We start from the raw sequence: 14537 nt of genomic DNA, 5'->3' as shown, positions 1-14537 counted from the left end.
AATTTTCTTTTTCCCCACACAAAAGAAAAGAAAAAAAAATTGATACCAAGTTTGTAAAAAAAAAAAAAAACAAAGAAATGGAAAGGAAAGATGGAGAGATCAACACAAATCCATGTTATCTTCCTTCCATATAGTTGTCCACATATATTGAATTTGTATTAAGATACAAACCCAAGAGAGAGAATAACCTAATCTATCAAGTTCTCCAAGTCGACCACTTTTTTATATCTAATGTAATAGGTTTTTTTAATAGTATAATAAATGTAGAAGTGGAAATTTAAACCTTTGACCTCAAGAAAAAAAATATGATGTAACCACTAAATTATTTTTATGTTGGCTATCAATTTTGATAATTTAAAATTTATACTTTAGTGTAAATCATATTTGTTACATTGGTTTGCTTTCATTTATCGTCGTTTGGTTAGCAGTAGTCGAATATAACTGTACATGAAAAATGAAACTTCAGTAAGGATTATAATTGATAATAAAAAACGAACCATTAATAGAATCCTAATGAGATATTTGTCAATTTAAGCATAACTAAATTAGTTAAAGTATATATTTGGATAAAAAGGTTGGATGTTAAAAAAACTACTATATAAAAAGAAAATTGAAACCAATTGATCTTGCAATTGCAGGTATTTTATCTTTTCTTTTTGATCTTTAATTGTTTTCGGACCATACATCCTTTCTACAAATATGATTATCACAAACAAAATGGAACCATGAGTTGAAAACAGTTAAATGAAAACATTCTTTGTACCGATCTAAGCATAAGCAGAAGGTCATGAGTTTGAATCTCCACCTCCACATATTGTACTAAAAAAAGAAAAAAAAATGACAAAGTTTTATTTCTTTTATTAACAACCTGCGGGGGTGGAGGTCGAACTTACACTCTCTTGATTTGAAGTTATATTTCAATTACCACTAATCTAGATTCATTTTGACACCAAATTTTTTTTAGTAAAGATAGAGAATAAGTATCTAAGGAATAAAATATAAATACTAACTTGGTGGTTATTATCAATACATCTTGAGGAGTTGACAATGATGTTTTTTAAAATTAAACAAATTCCTCTTTTTTTTAAATATTAATTAGCTATATCTTTTAAGTTGAGTAATAAGTTATTGTCTAGATAAAGGTTGAATACTTTTCTCCAAATTTGGCAAAACCAACATATATGGATAAAATTTAAACAGTAAAAATTCATTAACATATATTTTCTATGTATAGAATCCATCAACTCAACCTATACAAATATAGATTGTAAATAAAGCCCATCTTATCATCAAAGTTTTCCTATATAAATACACAAATTAATAAACCAAACATATAATTTGAAGATACAAAGATGTTTAAGCTTCAATGCCTTATACTTCCTCTAATTGCAGCCTTGGCTTGCTTATCTTTTTGTATGGAAGCGAATGTCTCCTACGATTCAAATGCTTAATGGTGAACGGCGCATTATTTTCTCAGGTTCAATTCATTATCCATGCATTACTGTACACATGTGGCCGATCTTATTCAAAAAGCTAAAGATGGTGGACTTGATGCAATCGAGACAACAGTTTTTGGGATCGTCATGAGCCTCAGCAACAAAATTATGATTTTTATGGAAATCATGATTTTATCAAATTCTTCAAGCTTGTCCGAGATGCTGGACTTTATGTTGTTATGAGGATTGATCCTTAGTGTGTGTGCGAGTGGAACTATGGAGGCTTCCAAATGTGGTTGCACAATATACCGGGAATCAAACTACGAACCGACAATGAAGCCTACAAGAATGAAATGCAAACTTTTACGACAAAAATAGTGAATATGTGTAAACAAGCCAACCTCTTTGCATCACAAGGAGGACCAGTAATATTAGCTCAAATCGAGAATGATTATGGAAATGTGATGGTACCTTATTGGAAATGCAGGAAAAACATATATCAATTAGTGTGCTCAAATGACCGAATCTCTCACTATTGGCGTTCCATGGATCATGTGCCAATAGAGTGATGCTCCACAACCGATGACAAATACATGTAATGGATTCTACTGTGATAATTTTACTCCTAACAATCCTAAGAGCCCAAAAATGTTTACTGAAATTTGGGTGGGATGGTTCGAGAAATGGGGTGATAAAGACCCCTATAGAACTGCAGAATATGTAGCATTTTCTGTGGCACAATTTTGGTGGCGTGTTTTAACAACTATTGCATGTATCATGGAGGCACCAACTTTGGGAGAACATCAGAAGGTCCATTCATTACTACATCTTATGATTACAATGCGCCACTTGACGAATATGGAAACTTGAATAAACCCAAATGGGGGCATTTCAAACAACTCCGTGCATCGATCAAATTCGGAGAGAAAGTTTTCACTAATGCCACCCGATCAGACGAAACATATAGTAGCTCGGTTACTTTAACAAAATTCTCTAACCAAGCAACGAGAGAAAGGTTTTGCTTCTTGAGCAATATAGATCGCAGCAATGATGCCACCATAGATTTGCAGGTAGATGGAAAATATTATGTGTCAACTTAGATTTGCAGGTAGATGGAAAATATTATGTGTCAACTTAGTCTGTGAGCATTCTTGATGGTTGCAACAATGAGGCTTACAACACTGCAAAGGTTAATTCTCAAACGTCTATATTTAAGGAGCAAAATGAGAAGGAAAATGCACAACTCTCGTGGACTTGGGCTCCAGAACCCTTGAGAGACACTCTACAAGGGAAGGGTACATTTAAGGCAAATCTTCTTTTGGAACAAAAAAAGAACCACTATTGATGTGAGCTACTACTTGTGGTATATGACTAATGTGGCGACCCATGCAACATCTTCCCTCCAAAATGTATCATTGCAAGTGAATACAAAGGGTCATGTGCTTCATGCTAAGTTTACGTAAATAGAAGGTACATCGGGTCACAATGGAGAAGTGATGGCAAAGTTTTGTGTTTGAGAAACTCATTCTATTGAAATTGGGAACCAACGTCATAACCCTTTTGAGTGCTACTGTTGGACTGAAGAACTACGACACATTTTATGATACATTGTCAACCGGAATTGAAGGAGGTCCCATTTATCTAATTGGAGACGAAAATGTCACAACGGATTTGTCATCAAATTTATGGTCTTATAAGGTTGGATTAAATGGAGGAATGAAGAAACTTTACAACCCTATGTTCACACCCAAAGAACAAAATGGAGCGCATTAAGTCAAAGATCTATTGGAAGGCGGATGACATGGTACAAAACTAGCTTTAAGACCCCTTCAGGAGCTGACCCGATAGTGTTGGACATGCAAGGAATGGGGAAAGGCCAAGCTTGGGTAAATGGGGTAAGCATAGGCCAATTTTGGACATGCCAATTTTTGTCATTATTTTTTGAAAATTATCTAAAAGAAATCTAACATGGTATATACTTTGTTCGTTTACCTGATGATAAAAATGACTACATGGATAAGGCATTTGAAGCCACATGTGGTAGATTAGTTATCATGCTTGAAATTAGATTCAAACTTACATTAAATAATTAATAAAAAAAAACTAACGACTAAATAATTCATGTCCAAAGTTTAACGACCAAAATATAATAATTTAGAAGTTGAGTGATTAAAAAAGAAATTTATAAATTTAGGGACCAATATAAATTTGAAAATTCATGAATCAAAATAAAGAAGATTTTTAAGTTTATCAATACAATATTCTTTCTAGGTAGAGTTTATGGAATGAATCCTTGCAGGTTGTTTAAGCCCAAAATTTATGGAAAATTTTGAGATATGTCTCTTTTACTCTCTTGTAAAATCCTCTAAAAAAATTATATGCCCATTTTGTTTTATATGAATTCTCTAAATAATTATATAAGAATCCAAATAAAGAAATAAACGACTCAAATCAAGAAAAATGGGGTCTGAATTTTCTCTCAGACCTCATTCGAAGACTTCGGCTATTCTGAGGCTTCGTTTAATGTTCCTTTTAAGCTTATAAAGGCTTTATTTGATGTAGTTTGTGGATAGAGTCAGGTAGTTTTACCTCAATTTTTGTTTGATAAAAAAATGACCAAGTTTGCGAGCTTCGACTCAGATGGAAGATGATCTCATCTTGCTGAGCAGGAGACCTACAAAACAGAAGGCACTCCAACGCCTGAACTAGAAAGTAGCGAGGGTATATTTGAGAGAGAAAACAGTATTCGCGTACTTGGGATAGAAGAGGAGGCCTCAATTTATAGGCAGGCTCTCCGACAGGGCTCTAACGGCTCTTTAAGGTAATTGTGAAACTCAGCATATTGTTGTGAATGGTGTGGGAACAAGACCGAAAGAAGACAAGGTCGGCTCGGTTACCTAGAACGTCGACTCGGTAATAATTGTTAAGACCGAGGCAATGAATAATCTTGATCTTATGAACTCAATGTCACATGTAGTTTTCTTCAAATCAAGATGTGCCACGCATTAGGTGAAAACTCACTTCCAACCATTTTAAACCCTATAACTCAATTTCTATTTTCGAAACATTATTTAGAGAGAGATAACGAATTTCATAACATCACAAACTCAGACATCAGTTTTCCTTCATCGTCTCATCGTTCAATTATTTAATTTCAAACACCACTAAATAAGTAAAGATTATTTATTTCAGAAACCAAAATGGAAACTTGTAAATCATTGGTGTTGATGTCGATTTTGTAAATTATTTCAAACTCAAAGCCCGCTCACATAAATGTAGCATCGATGCGGTGCTTTGCTGAATGCACTCCAATGCTTAAGTTAGAACTCCAACGAAGAATGGATGGGTATGATGCAAAAGTAGTAATTTTCTCTAAGTGTTTGCTATAGCTAGTCAAACCATGTGGGTGTGTATTCTTGTAACTGATGGCAAAGGAACAAGCATAAATTCTATGTCAGTTCAGCAAAAGTTGTATTATGTACTGTTTATGGTGGATTTTTATTTCAGCTTTTGGGTATAAAAATCGCAAATTAAACGGCCCCTACAAATTCAAAGTAACCATCCCATGATCAAGCAAACAAAACACATGCAAGTAGTCTTGGTAGTTTTCCAAAGGCATCATGTGATGAAGATAGAGAATCTATTGATATTGCAATCTTTATTGTATCCCATTTTTTGTATGTAAAACTTGAACTCCATTGGTTTAAATTTCCTAAAGGAATCAATTCCAATTTTGTTTGGCTCTTACAAATGTACTTTATGCCAATTTTATTAGTGAGAATATACATTGTGTAAATGCTCTCTAGAAATGGAATTAAATAAAATAGTGGTTTTGCGTAGTTTCATGATCTTATAACAATTTTCACTCTTTTTTCTTTTTTAAATTTTCTATCTTTTCAAATTAGTGCTCTTACTAATAATTTTTAGAAGATATTTTTGACATCTAATATTTTAAATTTTGAAATTTATCTAGGATTTAAAAGAATACGGTTGAGATTGAGATATAAATGTGTTTGATATCAATTTCTTGTTTCTTCTCGACTAAAATTTAAATTAAAAAAGTAAAACTTTTATATGAAAATTAATTATTTAGATTAAATATTAAATATTTTATGTTATACCATAAGGGATTGAGTTCGAATTCTTATCTATATATATGTTTTTTATGTTATATTTTTTAATATTTATTATGAATTTAAAAAACGTTTTAAATTATGTTTTGAAAAAGAAAATAGGACATAAAAATTAATTAAAAAAGACAAAAAAAAATTATTTTGTTGTTTCTAAAATTTGCAGGCAATGTAGAAATTGTTTCTTAAAAATAAGAAAAAAAACAAGAGTGAAGTTCAAATGATATTTAAAAATTGAAAATAAGAAACAAATCGAAAACATGGAGAGCGCTTAAATACGAGGGACTGATACAAATCAGATGGATAAAAAAAGTGAGTGAAAGAGGCTTATGTCAGATAAGTTTCAAGTGGTTGGAGTAGCAAGAAAAATTAATAAAATTTTTTAAAAAATGGAAATTTCTTTCTCATGTAATTTTTTTTTTGGGAATTTTTAAACTACTTGAAGATACATCCATCTTATTTTTCTATTTAATTCCACGTCATTATAGCTTCAATATTTTTAACCAATTCGAGCATAATTAAATAGATAAAGTATAAACTACTTTCTTTAGTTTTAAAAGTTAGATTTTGATCCCAATTTTCCACGTATAGTTGAACTAATTAGGAAAAACGGTGTTTTTTTTTTAAGTTAAGGGATTTAAATGTAATAAATGGATTCAATAAAGATGAAAATTGAAATAAGTAGAAATTATTGAAACAATTCTTGAACGGACAACATTTTCTATTCTTCAAATTATTCTCTATATCCCAAGTCGTTGAGTTTCACAGGTGACCTCTCAATTACCTGTCTTTCTTAGTACAACAATTTAAGGATACGAGGATCGAATATTAGACCTTGAGGAAAGAAGTACATGCCAGCAATTATCGCCGAGTTAGGTTCATATTGGCACTTCCCAATTATCCTTAATGTATCCCATAGATATATATATAACATTTAATAACTTCTTTTGATGTAACATTAATAGCTTACTAAATAATAATTCAATATCATTGAAAAATTATATTATAGTACATGTTAGATACTAAGTCTTGTTAAGGATTCTACATTGATAAGATAAAGGACCCAACAATAACGGTTTATAATATAAGTGGACTACTCCTCTCATTGCCAATTGGTTTTGAGATGAAACCCTATGAATATTAATGTAGTATCATAGCCCAACCAACTCAAACAAACATCCGATCCAAAAATTGAATCTGACAAAGATGGGTGAGTCAAAAGATCCCTGATCAAATTTAGAAATGTGAGTTAACAACATAACGTTTTTTTTAGTTCAACAATTGTAAGGTGAGGATCAAATCATCGATCTTAGATATGACAATATATGTATTTTATCCACTGAAATATACTTAAATTGACACCTTTGTGTTATAAGTTAGATGTCATCCCTTTAGCCAATTTTTGTTTCTCAAATTCACTTAGAATTAAAAAAAAAAAACGTTTTTTGAAAACAAAAAACAAAATGTGTATCAAAATCAACTCATACGTATTATTAATTAAAAAATAGAAAATAAGTTCCAATAATTAAAAATGAGTTAACAACATAAGTTATAATTTATTTTTTTTAGTTCAACGATTATGAGGTGGAGATCCAATCATCAATTTTAGAGATAATATTATCTTATCTATTTGAACTACACTCGAATTGATAATTTTTTTTATAAGTTAAAAGTAAGCAAATGTATATCTATGATCTAATATTCTATTTTTCCATTTTTCTTTTCTGAATTCTTTTACAATCAGTGATACCAGGAGTCAGCTAAATACTCCGGAGTTTCACTGAACTACACCCACCACATCCAACAACACATGCTCCCTCCCAAACGGTGTCGTTTCAACAAAATGCACCCAATTCACACAGCCGTTAGAGCCGAAGGGGGGCCATGATCCTCTGCGGGACTCCCATCCGTAGGCTCAATCCTCGTCATCATAAACGACGCCGGTTTTACAGACGGATCCTCCTCGTCATTGTACACGTACGCAAACCCCCCATGACGTGTCAAATCCATCCCCGCCATCTCATCATCCCTCGACACCCTCAGCAACTTCGCCTTATGCAGCCCGTAGAACAGTGGCCCCATCGTCGCCGTCACCCACCCCACCACCGCCGCTATCTCCACCACCTGCGCCGCCAACAGCTGCCCTCCCCCACCCATCAGCAACCCGTACGCGCGGCCCGGCGCGTACACCTCCGCCACGTACGCCTCGCTTGCAAACAGCCCCGTGAATACCAACCCCCACGCGCCGCACCCCCCGTGCAGCTGCGCCGCCTCCAACGGGTCGTCGTAGCTGAACCTCTCGGCTAGCTTGTTGCACCCGATCAGCACCCACGCCGCCACGAACCCGCAGATCACCGCCGCCCACGGCTCCACCACCGCGCACCCCGACGTCACCGCCGCAAACCCGCCGAGCAGACCGTTGCACACGTCGGTTACGTTCCAGTGGCCGACGAGTAAACGCTTGCTGAATAGCGTGGTTAAGGCGGCGGTGCATCCGGCTAATGTCGTCGTCACCGCCGTCCTCCCGACGGCGCTCCACTGCCCGTAATATGGGCGGCCGTCGTTGTAGGATCTCGAGATTGTTAGAAACGAACCCGGGTTGAACCCGTACCAACCGAACCATAGTAAAAACGAACCCAACACCACTAGGGATGCGCTGTGGCCACGTAGTGCTACGGACCGGCCGGACCGGTCGAACCGCCCGATTCGTGGGCCTTCTATTAGCGCCCCCCAGAGCCCGGCTATGCCGCCCACCATGTGGACCACTCCGGAGCCGGCAAAGTCTATGGCACCGGATCCGAAGAGACGGTTGTCGGGTCGGGTCGGGCTGGCCCACCCATCGGCGGACCAGAACCAGTGGGAAACTATTGGGTAGACGAAGCCGGTTAAGACAGTGGAGTAAATTAGATAAGCTACGAATCGGGTCCGCTCGGCGATTGAGCCGCTTGTGATTCCTGTTAAAGAAATTCAATATAACATTAAAGTATCACACCTTTTAAGGTTTAGAGGACATGAATAAAATATTAAAGATTTAATGTCATTTTTCCTCCAAAATTCACTCTAAAATTTTAAAAAATATATTTTAATCTTTAAACTTTAAATTTGTGTGGTTCCTAGAGATGAATATCTTTAAATGAGGTGATGAATACATTACCGTTCAAATTGATGAATTGGATAAATGACCATATATGAATATCTCAATAGGGACTTACCAGCAGCAGCAATAGCAAAGGCCCACTGGAAGAGGAAGAAGCTGTAGTCGGTGGAGGGGTTGGGGAAGGCGGAGAGGCCGAAGAGGTGGCGGCCGACGAAGGGGTTGGAGGGGGCACCGAAGGCGAAGGCGAAGCCGAAGAGGTAGTAGGAGAGGCCACCGGCGGCAGCGTCGAGGACGTTGGTGAGCATGATGTTCATGGTGTTTTTGGCGCGGACGGAGCCGGCGCAGAGCATGGCGAAGCCGAGCTGCATGGCGAAGACGAGGTACGCCGAGAACAACAGGTAGGTGTTATCGAGGGCGTAGGTCGTGGTGCTGAAGCTACTGGCTATGCTGTTGAATCTGGAGCACAGGAAGTACGCCACGGCGCTGGAATTCGCAGCCCCGGCGCCTGTGGACCGGAGCAGCCCTGCCAAATCGGATGCTTCGCAGGAAAGCGTGGCCATGCTCACGCCTCGCAAATTTGAAGAGAGAGAGAGAGAAATCGTGTGGGGTGAGGACAGTGTTTTTGAGTTGAAGCTTTATATAGAAATCTCAATCTCACATGGGCATCAAGATTTTTTTTTTCTTTTTTCTTTTCACTCTCTATATTATAATTATATATATATATATATTAAAATAAAATTTGGTATATAATGTTGCGCCTACCGCTATTAAATATTTGGCCAAGAGAAATGCAAAAATAGAAAATTGTTTAAAACAATAATGAGGTTTTGATGTTTTAATGTATATCGTGGCCGACTGGGAGCTGAATATTTTCCTTTAAATAATGTATTACATGATTTCTAATTTTTTTCGTTTTTGTTATAAAAAAGTTGTATGATTCAATAATTGTTGTTTTATTGACATATTTGGATACTTGATAACCTCCAAGTAGCGATGATGTGTCCAAGTATATTAATAAAATAATAATTTAATGATACGTCAGATTTTTCTAATAGGTGGCTGAAAATGACTCATTTAGAATTTTAATACATTAAGAATAAAATTGTGAATCTTAAAAAATTAATGCCTAAATTGAGAATTACTTAGTAGGGATCATTTTATAGAGTTAGTCTAAAATTTAAGTAATGTCTTGATAATCATACTACATTGTGTAAAATTTAACTTTCAGAATCATAATCAAATTTGATTAGATATTAAAAATAAGATAATTAAATGGAGAATAGAAAAAAAATGAAGGGAACAAAAACTTTGTAGCTGAATACAACGGTTTCTTTCCTCCCCACATCGATAGGAGTAGAAAACGGGAATTAATTCTAACTCCCACATGATAAAAAATAATAAGAGGTCAATCATTGACATAAACTCAATTAAATTCATTAGCAACCAAACACTTTTTTTACTATGTGTGGCCTCGAACACTTTGCTATATATATGTGACCTCAAACACTTGTATATTATAAATAAAGTAAATAAATTAAAGACGTATCTAGATAATTAAGCGTTCATTAAAATAGATTATAAAAAAAAATGACACCAACGTTAGAATAATCTTTTGTGTTAAGTTCAACGACTATAACAAAAATGTTAAAAAATTTAGATATTAAAATAGATTAAGTATATATAAAACTTTAGAGCTAAAAGCAATTTTTCTTTTAAGTTTGAAAATTAAAATAAAACAATTATAAAAATTCATATGCTAAAATAGAATTTACATATAATAGAAAATTATAACAAATAAATATTTAACTAAACTATTTCATCACATCACATCAAAAAATAACAGAAATAATGTTATATAAACATCATCATATTAATTTATTTATTAAAATGTAATTCTCTAAAGAAAATTGAAATAAAAAAAATGAGTGGTCCTAGAAAGGAAAGTTGGGAAGCATACAAAGCATAGGTTGAAATTCAATTATTGGATGGAAGGTAAGGGAGAAAAGAGTAACAAAAAAAGAAAACAAAAAAGAAAAACAATTACAAGTGGAGAGAATCATTGAAATTGCTTGAGGTCACAACTGGCTAATAGAGAACCTCACAATTTTGGATACCATTTTAGTGAGCCTGAATTCATCCAATTTTCCGATCTATACTTAGCTCAACTAGTTTACAATGTCGATCAAAAAATTATAATCCTCATCCTCACGTTGTTTAATTAAAAAAATATATATTGTAGTTCTAATAGTTTAAATTTATTGGGTAAATGTTTAATTGTCCAAATATATAGTTTCAAATATATAAATTTAGGTCTATAACATTTTTTTATAACTCGATACCTGTGTAAAACTGGGGCACCCGTGCCCATCCCAAGTTTTACCTAGAGACATCAAAGATTTTTGGTTTAAGCTTACCCAAATGTTCAAACACAAGACCTCATGATACGTGATTTACAACAAACCTCCGTACTCTTACCAATTGGAACAATTTTTTGGAAGAGAAAAAGTTGTCTATAATTGGTTTGTCCATTATAAATTATAACATAAGCAATTAAGGGTTGGGCTAGTAACGTTTACGTTTCTTGTTTGTCGTTTCCAATTTTATTAAGAAATCTAAACTTTTGACAAACCATTTATATTTATTATTTCTCATTTTTAGAAACAATTTCAAAATTATATAGAAATTTTGGAAACAACAAAAACAAGTTTCTTGTTTCTTATTCCCATTTTAAATCTTTTCCAACATAAATTGTGTTGTAAAAATTGAAATTTTTTTTTTAAGGTTTTTTACATATCATGTATTCAAGTTTTTTTTTTTAATATAATTTCTTTCTATACTTACAACCTTTATATTAAATTTGTGTTGTAAAAAAAAATGTCTGACGTTTTTTAAAATATAATTTTTATAGAACTGCCAATTTTTTTCCTTTTGATAATTAATTGTTTTCAACATAAAATGGCCTAATTTCGCATTGGTTTTTTTTTTTTTTGGGTGAGTAGAATTAGCATTATTATTAAATTTTCCTTTTCGGTTTCAAATATGTGGACGATTTTGTTACTATGTTTTGGACCGTTAAAATAAATTTGGACAAATTTGCCCTCTATCCACTTTTAAATTATTATTATTTCGCAAAGCTACAAGATGGAATCTCGTAGAGACAATTTTTTTTTTGATATACGTGTGTGTCTGGATCAGCATGCACATGATCCACGCACCAAATCTTGTAGAGATAATTTAGATCACTGAAATAAAAACACGTGCAATAACGCAGGGTCCATGAAAATAAATAAGCCTAAATATGTTAGGATAAATTTAAATCGTAATAAATTTTTGAGGTAACTAAATTTTGCCTTTTAAACCAAACACTACCAATTTTTTTAAAAACCACTTTTAGTTTTAGTTATATGTAAGCACTTTAGAATGCCAAACACACATTAAATCTATCTTTATTTTCCTGAGTTATCAAAGGGGAAGATCACCTATCTATAATAGAAAATTGGGTTAGGAGGGTTCTATAAGGTTTCTTGCTATTATTTTTTTAAAATATTACTTGGTCAAGTGCGATCGAGGTTTTAATCTATGATTATTTCTTTGAGAAAATAGAGATATTGGACTTACAAAGCTAATTTATTTGACATTATTTGTAAGAAATCGCATTACAAGGCAGTGCCAAATGTTTAAGTCAAATTCTAATAGTTTTGAAAGCATGTGAGAACTTACAGAGCTCAGCGTAGAACTGTTCAGAGAAAAGAAAAGACTTTAATGCTAAAGTCAGTTATAGTCCGAACTATTGCTCTCAAAACAAGGAATTAGAAAATGAATATCTGCGTACAGAGCGAGTCTCTATATTTATAAGCGGAGACTGGTGCGCCCCACTTACCTGTCACTTTCTACGACCCCGTAAAATCTTGGCCGACAATTAACAAGCAGTAATAAATATTTCTAAATGCATTGACCCAACCTTTAATAAGGTTCGAGCACTCAGTCTTTACATAACTTGGTCTGACCTTTGTTAGGGCCCAAATTAACATTGAGTTCCGAGGTGTTATTGGTCAGAAAGAGGAGAAGAGGAACAACGGCTATGTTCTTCTTTCTCCTCCGCTTTTGCCACGTGTAGGTCGTGTCAGTGCCTCCAACCATTTTTATCTTTAATTTTTTTGTCTATCTTTTTTTATCAATAGGTGAACACCAAATATTGTCACGCCACTGTAGATAATAGAATATATGTTTTACATATTTATTTCTAAAAAAATATTTTTGAATGCTGTTATGTACATCGTTTAAATTCTGAAAGCAATATTTTCATGTTTTTAGTATTTCTATATTTTAAATTTAAAAGTTTAAAATGCGAAAATAAAAAGTTTGATAAATATACTATTTCATATTATATATTTTTTTAGATCGTATATGTTATTTAACTATACTTTAAATAATTTATGTAGGATGGTTGACCAAATAGTGTATTACTAACTGACATCATGAACAAAATTTTGTTATTTTTTTTCCATCACTAATACATTAGGCACCATTTAATAATAGTTTCATTTTACATTTTTATTTTAAAAAAGTATACCTACCTCCTCTAAATTTCTTTAGTATTGTAAGTTCTTTATTATTTTCCAAAGTAAAATTTAACTTTAGACAAATTTCAAAAACAAAATTATATTTGAGGTCCGTTTGAGAATTTTTTTTTCGTGTTTGAAATTATAACTTATAAACATTAAAAATTTTGTTATTTACTGCTTTCTATCTGCTTTTATTTTCTAAATTTGACTAAAAATTCATATGTATGTTTAAAAAAAAAGGTGAAAACACACCGAAGAATTACGAGGAAGCAGAAATAATTTTTCAAAATAGAAAACTAAAAAAGAAATGTTTATCGAACGCACCGCTATAGTTTCTAAAAATGTAGCTTAGATTTTGAAAACAATTTTAAAAAGTAGATAAATATGGATACTAAAATTTTTAAAAACAAAAAACCAAAAACAAATTGGTTGGAAATGCCTCAAAAGCATCCTACAAGTGAAGCCATCAGAGCTTAAAAAAGGATGTGCAATTGGCCTTTCTAGTTTATAATATATATGAAAGCAAAAGTCAGAAACACAAGTTGGCCTCTCACTAAAGGATTAAGCTACTTCAAAAAATTTCTACCATTAATATTGTTTCTTTAGTGTAAGCAAGAAAAGGATTTGACAATCATAATCTATAATATTGCAAAAAGGGAAGAGAAATGTACTCAAGACATCATCCGATTGTGACACAAATCTTTATATTCTTTTTTACCAAACTTCTTAAATATGTCAATTAGGTAATAGTGACCTATGCAAAAATGTCAAGAATCGATACCGACTGTTGCTTCTACTAGCATTTTAAATTTGTTTAAAGTTTTTTTTTTTTTTTTTTTTTGGAAAAAACAAATTTAACCATACCGTATGGTTTGCTGTTTCTTAATTTTGTTTGCTGTGTTCTTTCTTACCATTTTATAATGAAAACCAAAATTGCCCTTCTTATAATTTTGTTAGCTAAGGCAATATTTTGTTCATGATCCATTTTTATTTTTATGTTTTCAAAAACAATAAATACAGTGAAAAAATGTTTGATATATTTCTTTTTTATAAATGACATTTTCATTTCTCGCTTTCACGTTCTCTCTACCCAACGGCCTTCATTTGTCAATTGTATAAATAAATGAAATAAATCTTTGAGACAGGGAGCTTAAAATTTATTATGCATTTTTTAATTCGTTGTTTTCTACTATTATTTTCTTTTAGAGTAAGCCAGAAAAGGATCTGGCAATTTCATAATCTCTACAACGAAAGGTGAGAAATATGGCTTCATCATCAGATTGTGACACAATCCTTATATTAAACAGGA

At 33.1% G+C, this 14537-nt stretch overlaps 1 protein-coding gene and 1 pseudogene across 1 annotated transcript; one reads left to right on the top strand and one right to left on the bottom strand.

The window, feature by feature from the left end:
- Positions 1–1352: 1352 nt before the first annotated feature.
- LOC148209897 (beta-galactosidase 7 pseudogene) lies at positions 1353–3403 on the top strand (annotated as a pseudogene).
- A 3848-nt stretch (positions 3404–7251) lies between these two features.
- On the bottom strand, positions 7252–9289 carry AMT1;2 (ammonium transporter 1;2). The gene is made up of 2 exons (XM_088128245.1): positions 8779–9289; positions 7252–8520 (listed from the first exon to the last, which is right to left on the bottom strand). The coding sequence occupies exons 1-2, from the start codon at positions 9221–9223 to the stop codon at positions 7421–7423; spliced, it is 1545 nt and encodes a 514-aa protein (XP_087984371.1). The 5' UTR covers positions 9224–9289; the 3' UTR covers positions 7252–7420.
- Positions 9290–14537: the final 5248 nt, after the last annotated feature.

Source organism: Momordica charantia (genome assembly GCF_013281855.1).
Source record: "Momordica charantia cultivar OHB3-1 chromosome 8 unlocalized genomic scaffold, Mcharantia_2.0 BLBB01000008.1, whole genome shotgun sequence".
NCBI lineage: Eukaryota > Viridiplantae > Streptophyta > Magnoliopsida > Cucurbitales > Cucurbitaceae > Momordica > Momordica charantia.
The sequence above is the reverse complement of the archived record's forward strand: the minus strand, read 5'-3'. Positions and strand labels throughout refer to the sequence as shown.